The following is an 11,588-nucleotide window of genomic DNA, read 5'->3' on the forward strand; positions in this document are numbered from 1 at the left end:
GGTGGTCACCTGAAATGGTTTTCCAAAGCCTTGAAAGAACTTCCAAGAAGTTCATTGAGAGATGGCCGAAGGTTAATATTCCAGTCATCACAGCAAAGGGCGACTACTTTAAGGAAACCCGAAAAAAAAAAAAAAAAAAACATATTTAAAGTTATTTAACTTTTTTTTTGTTTGCTACATAATTGCATATGTGTTCACTGCATTCAGTAAAAATCTACGTACAATGTAATGTCATAATCATGAAGAAAACCATTAAATGGGAAAGGTATTCTAAAACGTTTCACCAGTGGTGTAATTTTGACAAAAAAACTAATTTTGAAGAATTATTTTAGGGGTCAATACCTTTTCAATGCTCTCTATACATGGTCCACATGTTTTTGGTCTTCTACCAGAGACATGACTGAAAAACCTCCGAAGATGGACATCCTAGAAATCCCCTGGCAAGCACCTTAAATTCTAATGCATTTAACCCCTAATAACTTTGGTAATCTTCAGAATTCACCATGAATTTGATCAATTTCATGATACAAAACAACAGAACATCATCTCCATATTAAAAACTCCAAAATGTTTTGCAGTTGAACTTTTTTAACCTAAAAATGAACTGAAACAATGATTTTTACAAAACCTAATTTTTATTTTGTCTGTGCAGAGATTGTTATCTCTCTGGCCAAAACAAAATGAAGAATTATCAATATGAGAGGACTATGCATCGACAGACATTGACGCATATTCCACAAGTCAAGGATCATATTAGAAGCACTACCGCCATCTAGTTGTGACCACTTATGTCACATTTTGTTAATTTGCACATTGAATGCCTATTTCCTAAATGTGCTGTATTAAAATTAGTAATCTCCAAAACACAAATAATTCCTTTTTATAATTGTATATAAATACAGAGAGTAAGAGGATAAAAAGGAAGGAGATGTTTACAGGCAAAATCCCAGAAAGTCCTTATGCCATAAAAAAAAAAAAAAAAACACTTTCTATATAAAAACAAAAAATCAAATATATAAATATAAAAAATCAAATAAACAAAAACACTTTCAATCTTTAACATAAAAGTATCCATGTAACTATATTGACACTTAAGCATAACGTTCAAAAAACATTGCATGAAGAGCATATTCATGTAACACAATTAGTTTTAACCTAACCTAACCTGTTAGGTTAATTGGTTACTCTAAATTGCCTTTAGGTGTATGAATGAGTGTGTGTATGGTTGTATGTGTGTTGCCCTGCAATGGACTGGCGACCTGTCCAGGGTGTACCCCGCCTCTCGCCCATAGACTGCTGGAGATAGGCACCAGCTCCCCCGTGACCCACTATGGAATAAGCGGTAGAAAATGACTGACTGACTGACAATTAGTTTTAAGAATCAAATCTGCAAAAATATCTCTAGAAGATTATTCAAATCTTCTTCCGGTCTCATTTTGAAACCTGAAAACAATCTGTGTGCATAACAGAGAAATTCTAGCCTGCAGCCTAATCATAAACTCAAGACCTCAGCTCTGTGCACTCTGGATGGTGAACAAACTTGAATACTGGAGATGACAGTCTGTATGACCTGAGGTCAAATTAAATAATAAAAATATCACATATTAGAGAGTAACAGCTTTGAGACTTTGTGATCCGTTCATACAATCCTAAAGGAGGTATTTTCTTATTTCCATGTAGTCTCTTTATTATTCATCTCTTATCTGATGTTTCTCACAGTTTTCAACTCAGCAAAATGTGTTCATAACGTTTCTCTGTTTTAGAGTTTAAGGTTTGTGCATTTCAGTTTATTTTATAAATAATTTACATAACTGTTTTTGCATAAAAACCCTTAAACTCTTAGTTTTTTATTGTTACATTTTACACGTTTACATTATGTTACATTTTGCATTATATTTTTTATTGTTTATTTCTTCTGAATAATTTCGATGTTACTTTCGTTTTAATCCACATCCTTACATATGACTGTACTAGTATTCATGCATCAGGAAGTTTTTTTGGGGGGGTTTACAGACCTAACCAAACTATTCTTTTTCCAATGTCTCTGCGGTGATGCAGTGTGACCACAAGGAAACAGACTGATGCTGATCTACTTAACCCGGTAGATTTCTCATGTTTTCTTGTATCAAAACCGCTCATTGTAGACAGCTATTTTGAGTAATGTGATTAATCAACAATAAGTTGTCTGTTTTCTTAACCTCATTTTAGATATGTTTGTATTTTTAAAGCTAAACAGTTTTCTTTTAGCACATAAAACTCATAAGATTTACAGCTTGTTTGGGTAGTTTCTGTGTGAACCTGACATTAGAAGTTGCAACTGTTCAAGCAGCCTCAGTTCGGGATCATCAGACGACAGGAGCCTCTCTCTCTCTGCAGCATATACAGTATCACAGCTCAATCCATCCCGACCTGTGGTCTGGGTGCAGTGCGTAATGAGCTCTGCGTCCCCGGGATCCGCGCATTAACGCCGCTGCGCGCAAATCAAACCAAAATCTTCGAGAAACATGAATCTGTCCTCAACGAACTCCTCTGCGTGGAAAGCGGAGTCCGTGCTTATTTCCGTGGCTTTTTCCTTAATCTTTCTACTCGGCATCGCGGGGAACTCTCTGGTCCTCGCAGTTCTGTGTCGCAACGGCCAGATGAGCACCAAGACGACCAACATGTTCATCTTCAGCCTGGGGATGGCCGATATCTGCTTCATTGTGTTCTGCGTGCCGTTCCAAGCGACCATCTACACCATGGATCAGTGGGTGTTTGGTCCGGTGCTCTGTAGAGCTGTGCACTTCATCATCTTCCTCACCATGTACGCCAGCATCTTCACACTGACCGCCGTTTCCCTGGACAGGTGCGCAACTCCCAAAACCTTATAAGCATTTATTACATTCACTTCTAAATGTTAGGCTTCAATGCGCTGGTGTGCAGTGTTTGGGTTTTATCACAAGTCAGATAAATTGAAATCAAATAAAAAAAAATACGTAAAGCTGCATAAATCTTGATGCAAAGTTAAATAAAATATGTTAAGTTAAAATAAAATGTAATAAAAATGTGGTCTTTAAAGAGCTGTTGCCAACACTCAAACGCCGTCACGCTGTTTGCGTGTCGGTATTCAGCTCGGCACACACAACATCAGATGACCTTCACTTCCTGCGTGAAAGCTGGTATCAAAGAAGCAAATGTTCAAAGTCTTCAGGTCAGAGACAGTCAGCTGGGTTGGAGAAGCAGAACATCAGAGGAGCCAACTGGAAATAGCAAAACTCAAATGCAGTCTTTAGGAATAAGTCCATGCAAATGTCTGGTCTAGTTTCATTAGTAATGTGGAATCTCCGTTACTAATAATATATTCTCTTAATGTTTTTTTAATTGGATCTTAATGCCATATTTTAAAAAGCTGTAATCCCTTTTTAATGACTGCTTAACTTCTATTAACAATGTTAAATCTCCCTTTGCGATAATTGACTGTTTTAAATTTTAAGGATTTTACTTTTAAGATTATATTTTCATTTATTTTTTGAAGACGAACATAAACTCTGTTTTAGATTCCAGCAGTACTGGAGAAACTATGGCAATAATCTCTTATGTGAAATGTTGAAGATTTTATTGGGAAGAGCATCTTTTAACTTTATTTTGAAAGTCTAACATGATAGTTTCTATGACGTTTAGTTCCATTTGCGATGTATAATTCACTTTGCAATAGTTACTCTATGAAATATTTGGGTTTTTATTTTGATGACTATCTGTAAATTATCTGTCTATATGATTGGATTGAATTCATTTTTTTTTTTTCTGTAAAGTGGATTGAAACTACATTTGTTGTGAATTGGCGCTACATAAATAAACAGAATTAATTTAAATTAAAGTTTATTTTGAACGTCCAAATTATTAATTGGCGGAACTGGCTCATTAGGATTTTGAAACTATCTCTTGTAATGATCCAACATGTATAAGATTGAGTCTCTTATATTAAGAGCATTTGTTACTTTTGTTTTTACAGTCTAAATTAATCTTTTATCCATTTAGGCCCATGGATTCAGATCCTTCATTTGTTGCAAATGGCAGAATTGTTATTTTGAAGAGTACCTTGGAGGTTTGCAGTGAATGTCTTCTTTTAATCTTCTCCTTTCCTTTCAGTCTGTACATTCAGGGACCTTGGTTACACCTTTTCTGGGCAACAGATGTGACAGTAAGACAGCAGTTCAAATGTTTATCTCATATGCAAAATCGCACATGAGTCTGAACAAATGAATGCTGTTTGAAAACCACTGGTTTTATCCAGAATATTTCTGAAGTATGAATGGTATCATATTGTTTTGAAGAAGATTTTGATCATGTAAATCAACCTATCAAATCCAAGCTTCAGATTGTCTTTCAAAAAAAATTGTATTCCAGACCAACCATAAATCATCTTCCCTTTCTTAACATTTTCCTCCCAACCCAATGGCTCTTTGTGAGACACAAACTTCAGTTTGACAAGATATATTGTGCAGTTTTAATATTGAAGTTTATGGTCATGTGCTGGCTAGAGGAATTGTACCTCACATCTGGTTTGGTTCCAGCACCTCAGATTTGGTCAGTTTTTATTTAGATTTGGTCTTCTTTTGGCCAGAGTCAATGGTTTCTCAAAAGAACACACACCTCTGCCTCTGAAGTCTTACAACCAACCTCTAATCATCCCCCAGTTTTAACAGTTTTTCCTTCTGTTTTTACAGGTATTTAGCCATATGTTACCCACTCCGCTCCAGGCAGATGAGGACTCCAAAGAACGCCCTCACCTCTATCTGCCTAGTTTGGTTTTTGGCTTTGGTTTTCTCTGCACCTTACCTAAGCTACTTCTCCCAGATGGACCTGGATGGCATTGTGCTGTGTATTCCTGCCTGGGAGCCTAGACCTCGCTTCATAATGGACCTGTGCACCTTCATCTTAGGATATCTCATCCCTGTCCTGGTGCTCAGCCTCACATACGCTCGTACCATCCGCTACCTGTGGACCAGCGTGGATCCAGTCAAAGACAAGACAGAGTCAAGGCGTTCCAAGCGTAAAGTCACCAAAATGATTTTGATTGTGGCTGCGCTCTTCTGTCTCTGCTGGCTCCCTCATCACCTCATCATCCTCTGCATGTGGTTTGGACATTTCCAGCTCAACCATACAACATACGCCCTGCGCATCCTCTCCCACTTGGTAGCATATACCAACTCCTCCCTCAATCCCATTGTCTACGCTCTCATCTCCAAGCATTTCCGCAAAGATTTTCAGAAGGTTTTCAGCTGCTCCGGGAAGAGGAGGGAGGAAAACAGGGTGCACGTTATTCAGCCAGTAAACACAGTCAGCAACATTGAGACGAGACCCTCAAAGGAAGAAGCAGCTTCCACTGCAACCTGACAGAGCAAGAAAAGCTCTGAGATACATCTCTCAAAAATGATACAAATTGTAAATATTACTGATGTTGCTGCTACTGATAACTGGAAATCAAGAGGACCATGTCATTTGGCCGACTCCAGATTTAGGGTATATTTGGGATTGTCTTGAACATTAAAGAAAGATCCAGACTGACTTTATTTCTTAATGTTGTTGAAATTATTCAGTGTTGGAGAATGTTAGTTATTTATTGATCACAAAAGAAATATTTAAATGTATTTACTGACTAACATTTTGTTATGCTTCGTGTTCTTCAGATTTTTTCAACTTAGTTTAACAGTGAAATAAATCAAAGGCTGAGACTTGTTAACCTAAGTGCTTAAGTAGAACCCAGTTGGACTTCTTGTCTTACTTCTTGAAAATGTTTTATTGCTCATCCATTTGGAAACTAAAGAATTATTTTTCTAAGAGGTGAAATTTCTTCAAGAAACAAGAGAAGAGTAGAGTAACCTTCTACTTAAGTGCTTAGGACAGTCATGTTCTGAATGGCTGAGAATCTACAACAGTGTAAGGCTGGTTTACACTTTTACCAAATTTGAGTCAGAACAAAATTTTTGTCTTTTGTTCAAATTATGTAAGTCTCTTAAGAGTGAATTGGTACAAAATTAGAATAAAGATACGTTATTTGTTAATGAGTTATAGTGGTGTGTTGGTAGGTACTTTGCTTTCAAGCTTTCCTGATGTTCAGATGACATGCTGATGATACTGTTGTATATCTACAATAAAAAACAAGCAGCTGGTTGCAGAAAACCTTTTAACTTTAAGAGCCAAGATCTCAGACTGGTTCTGTAACTTATGTTTACATCAGAAATTTTGTAAAACTGTGTGAATGTTCTTTTCACAGTCTGTAAATAGAAATGTGATTCTTTTAAGTACCTTCAGTCAGTAATGTGTAAAACCAATGGCAACAAGTTGTGAATAGAATTTAAGTGGATCTGGTTAAAATTTAGCCATGAAAGAAAACATTTCTATTGAGGCTTCAAAGTTGTAAATGAACACCACTATTCTCTAACGATTAAGGTATTGTCCAACCAGTTCGATGCAACTGGAATTAAAAATATTATACAAATAAATAATAATCTTTAAAAGTTAAATCTTACAAGATGTATTCCTTCTCTTCTTCTTCTTTTTAAACATTCTGTATATGCAATTACATATTAAAAAATAAACAGATAAAACAAATATTAAAACTCATATCATTATTGGAAAATTTAAACTAATTAAATATACAGTTATTTTATTTGTTTGTAGGATTTTGCATAATTTTAATAACAAAATCAACAGACAAGTGAATGAAGTGTAACCTGCAAATATTGTGAAATGACTTGCAGATAAACTGCCTAAACCCACAGAAATGAGAAATATTAAATCTCACAAACAGTTCTCTAAACCTAGAAATACATGGTTGTAAACTAGTTTCTCGTCATACTTAAACTTTCCAGACTTTTTTATTTATGTCTTTTGTGTTGGTCTTTTTCGTCATCATGGGATTTTATTTAATCCCTATTTTATATATTAATGCCAGCTCTATTTAGAACACAATGTTTTAAATTCATTTTCATAATAACAAGAGCCTGACTTACAAAATTAACGTCATACTCCACCAAACAGAACATGATTAATTCAATGCTCTCTACACTTGTTAGCACTAGTTATAGATTTGTAAAAAAAAAAAAAACAACAAAATAAAAAATTTACTAAGATGTAAACTTTTATTTGATTATAAAATAAAATAAAAACAAATGTAACTGAAGGTTTTTAATTTGATGCTTTTTCTTTAATTAATCAGTTTCCTGGAACTTCTAATTTGTAATCTGAGACTTCTTGTTTCCCTGGGCTATAATTATGGTGTGACACCACTTCTTTTAGCCTCTGACCGCTAGCTTGGCCGAGGGCCCATCTTTGTGTTTTCACCACACAGTGAGGAGAACGGTTAGGGGAGGTAAACATATATCCAAAGCTCACTTTTAGAGAACTGCAGCAAAGAATAACATCTTGGGGACACCAAGTCTCCAGTAGGTACTACCAACATGCCAAAAAGTTGTTTTGGGAGGCATGCCAGGAAAGATCGTTTATTCACTTGTGGTAGGACTAATGTGAAGCAAAGGCCAAATATGAGGAAAAGCCCCTCTGTGATGGTGCGTGTGTCTCTTCCAAAGGTCCTGGGAGACTTGTTAGGATGCATGGCATCAGGAACTCTTTGAAATAGCAGGACATTTTAAGAAAAAATCTCATTCATCCCCGAAAATGGGTAATCTTTGGGTCTTGCAGCTGGATAATGATCAAAAGTACAGGTGAAACCAGATTTTTACTTAAACTGTAGAAAAAATATGTTAAATGTTTTGTGTGTCCTTGCACAAGTTTTTTACAACAGTTTGCTGCAATTTTGGCCAATTTCTGCTGACAGAACTGATGTAGCTCAGGTTTGCAGGCCGCCTTGCTGGTGCAGACTTTTTCAGCTTTTTCAGTTCTACCTAGAATGTTAAATGAGACTGAGATGAGGGCTTTGTGATGACCAAGCCAAAGAACATTGCACCTTAAAGTATCTGGAAATTGCATTCAGAGATGAACCAGACTTGTGGAGGACCTCATTCTTGTCCTGTTATCTTGGCTAATTTATGTTAAACTTTTCACACAAGGAAGCGGTATGTCTAACCTGTTGTCTTAAAATACATTCATAGGTATAGTAACCATATTATATGTAAATCTCTGAAATTAAAAATAGTAATTAAAATTCTTTCTTTGATCATTAGCAAATAGAAAGAGTTTAGTGTGATTATGTCTTTATTTGGTTTTTTTGCTTATAGTTTTAAGTATTTATTAAGTAGAATGTGCTTTACTTGATGTATCTCTAGAAAGCTCAGATGGGTTTGACATCAGGAGGGTCGATGGCAGACGTTGGCAGTGTTGGACTTTAACCAGAACCTTATGCAATTGGACAGATTTCTTCGTATCTTCATATCTGCTGCGATCAGCCGGTTCAGGCCTCTGAAGCTGTTTGATTGTAAAATGCCTGTATGTTTATTGCTATGATCATAGTTCCTATGCACTCTTAAAATTTTATGGAAGATGCTCTGGAACAGTATCTGAATCTCATCTGTTCACAAAACAGGAAATCAGAAAATCTTTTTACAGGAAAATATGCTTTATTCCTTAGGTGATCATCTACCTTTTGCCAGGGAACGAAGTATGTCTTTGTGTCAGCTGCTGGTAACATAGTGTCTAAATATCTATGATTTTGTAGTTTTCATGTGGTGTCTTACCCATGAAGCCAGACTAACTCAGTAAATGTTCACACTTAAACATTAGAAACCCCAGAATCAACAAAGGAACCCGAGTGTGGAGAAGCAGGGAATACTGAAGCTGAAATTGTGAACACTGAACCCCAGTGTTTGTGACGGTTGGACGGAACAACTGAAGAAGAGAAACTGTAATCTGGAGCAGTGTTATGGTGGGCCAAGACGTTCACATTCAGTGAACGTCTTGACGACAAATGTAAGGTTTTTGTATTATTTTTGGTCAGCAGTGGTTTTCATCTTGGAACTTTCTCAATGATGCCATTTTCCCCGGTCTCTTTTTTTATTATTAAATCATGAAAACCGACCTCAACTGAGGTAAAATCGGTCTGCAGTGCTTTAGATGTTCTAAATATTTCCTATTCTTATTGTGACCTCCTGGATAAGTCTTTCATGCATTCTCGAGAGGTTTTGGTAAGCCAGGCATTGCTTTTTTAGATCTGTTGGCCTACTTCCTGTTGTCATGGATGTGCTATTTAAGTAATTTCTTGATTCTACAGCTCAGGCAGTTAATAGGCCTTGGCATGGTGAATGAAAGTGAACCAAAAAAATTGTTAACTTGAGTTTATTTATGATTTAATAATGGGGGTAATTAGTTTTTCACATACAGTGGGGCCAGGTTGATTTGGCCATCGTTTAACAAAAGGAAATCATCATTTGAAAACTGTTGGGAATAATATTTGTCTGATAATCTCAAATTTCTAAGTATAACAAAAAAAGCAAAATGAAGAATCACACAAGGGGACAAATACTTTTTCACAGCACTATATTTAATATTGTAGTGACAGAAGGTCAGTGAAGTCTGACCACACTGACTGCAGCCCAGTTGTTTTCCAGAGGAACACAACAAAATGAGGTTCAGACGAACAGACGTCATTCAGAGAAAAAGAAAATATATTTTGTTCTATCGTCGTCACCTTTTAAAGAAACCCTGACAGAAAAGAACCAAACACCCAGGATCGATCAGTATCACTTTGTCACTATGGAAACCTGCAGTTTCAGAGGTGGTCTGGTTGTCGTGGTAATAAGAAACATCTTCACCTTTTCACTATGACCCACAGGATGATTTCAGCACCACAGGAAGACACAAACAGAAGAGCGCAGTAGGTTTTAAAGCTACAGGGTTGCTTTCATGTCATCATCGTCTAGCGGCAACCTTCAGCAAACAGTTCAGCTCAGTACTGAAGAATGATCATTAGGAACCAAATGTGCAAATGCTTTCTTTAAAGCCTTATTTTACTCTAAACGTGGTACTTTTTAACAATTGTCTTCCCCTGCTTGAGCCTGAAATCCTCTAATAATTTCCTAATTTCTGTAGAATTTTATGTTCAGAAAAGAATTTGAATAAAAGATGCTCATATCTAGTTGGGCTGCACTGTAAAGGTGGACTGCATTTGAAAATTATAAATAAACAGCTGCTGACATTTTAGAAGAATTTTTATAACTTGTTTACCTTAAAAGCTGAGTTATAACAAAGTAGAGTTGTGCTGATAAACTCAATATATTAAAAGACATTTTAGCACAAAGCAGACATTTCCCTAAATCAAAATGTAATCTCTTCAACCCATCTTTGATTAATGTATCATTTTAAATAAAATAAAAAAACAGAAAATTGGATAAAACTGCCTGTTCCAAAAAGCCAGTGACCCATTAGCCTTCTTGAATGGACTGGACCTCAATTACATAAAAAAAGAATTACCAAGGCCTGTGCCTGGAAACCAATCAATTTAAGTAAACTAACATTTCGAGGAAGATTAGTGGTCAAATATCCAGTCAGAATTACCCCAGAGCTTTAATGATAGCTACAAAAAGTGTAGCTAATTTTCCATCCAGGAAGGAAAGAAAAGAGGAAGACCATAGAAAAGGTTAAAGGAGGTAGAGGAAGAGGATATCCACAGAGCTGGTGTGATAGAGGTGGATTTCGAGGACAGGGTGAAATGGAGGCAAATGATCAGCTGTGGTGCCCCCTAAGGAAAGCAGGTAAACAAACAGATGAAATAAAAATCCGACTAAGGGAGGTTTCTTTGTCCGATCCGTCGGCAGCAGCCAAAATCAGCTACGTCTAAATGATGGTGATTATGATTCAACATGATGTAGAAGAGACAAAAAAATAACTAAAAAATCTGACGCGTATCTTCAAAATGTGTTGGGTTTTATTTTGGAAAACATAACGTCTATTCAAATATTTTGAGTTGTAACAGAACCAAAATAGAAAAATGTCAGAGGCGGGTGAATAAAGACAAATGATTGCTTACTGCTTTAAATTTAATAAAAAGGGTTCAAGAAATATCCGTGTTCGTTTGAAGTCATTTAAAAGGAACATTAACTTTTAATATGATCATAAAACTGTTTTAATTCCCCTCTGTGACCTTTATATATGTTAGGTATTAATTAGTCAACTCAGAGGCAAGAACGATAGAGTCAGATTTACTTGCAGCAAGGGTAGCTCACACTCTGCAGTGCAGACTACAAAGTGTTGGCACCCCTCTCTCTTTATTTATACATGCTGGTTCACACACAGTTCAACAAACATTCAGGGTGTATGTGTGTGTGTGTGTGTGGGGGGTCAGAAAGGTTAGGGTTCATGTGTCTTGATTTTAAACAGAGAGGGAGTGAGGACTTGGTAATCATAAGTCATTCGTCTCCCACTTATTCCTTTCTGTGGCATGTAGGAGGAAAAAGCACTTAGAGCACACATGAGTGATAAACAATACAAAAGTTTTCAAACCCTAACATATACATAATTTAATGGTGCAATGGGCAACTTTAGACTGGAAACTGGATTTAAGAGGGATCTCCTTCTTTAAGATTTTTGCGTTCAGTAGAAAACAAAGATGTGTCTGTTAGCACCACTCTGCTCGTTAACAGTGGAACTGAACA

General features: G+C 36.3%; 1 protein-coding gene across 1 annotated transcript; it reads left to right on the forward strand.

Annotated features, from left to right (window-relative positions):
• The first annotated feature begins 2,359 nt into the window (after positions 1-2,359).
• Positions 2,360-6,408, forward strand: LOC124875584 (galanin receptor 2a). The gene is made up of 2 exons (XM_047377818.1): positions 2,360-2,845; positions 4,707-6,408. The coding sequence occupies exons 1-2, from the start codon at positions 2,505-2,507 to the stop codon at positions 5,374-5,376; spliced, it is 1,011 nt and encodes a 336-aa protein (XP_047233774.1). The 5' UTR covers positions 2,360-2,504; the 3' UTR covers positions 5,377-6,408.
• Positions 6,409-11,588: the final 5,180 nt, after the last annotated feature.

Source organism: Girardinichthys multiradiatus, chromosome 10 (assembly GCF_021462225.1).
Source record: "Girardinichthys multiradiatus isolate DD_20200921_A chromosome 10, DD_fGirMul_XY1, whole genome shotgun sequence".
Lineage (NCBI taxonomy): Eukaryota > Metazoa > Chordata > Actinopteri > Cyprinodontiformes > Goodeidae > Girardinichthys > Girardinichthys multiradiatus.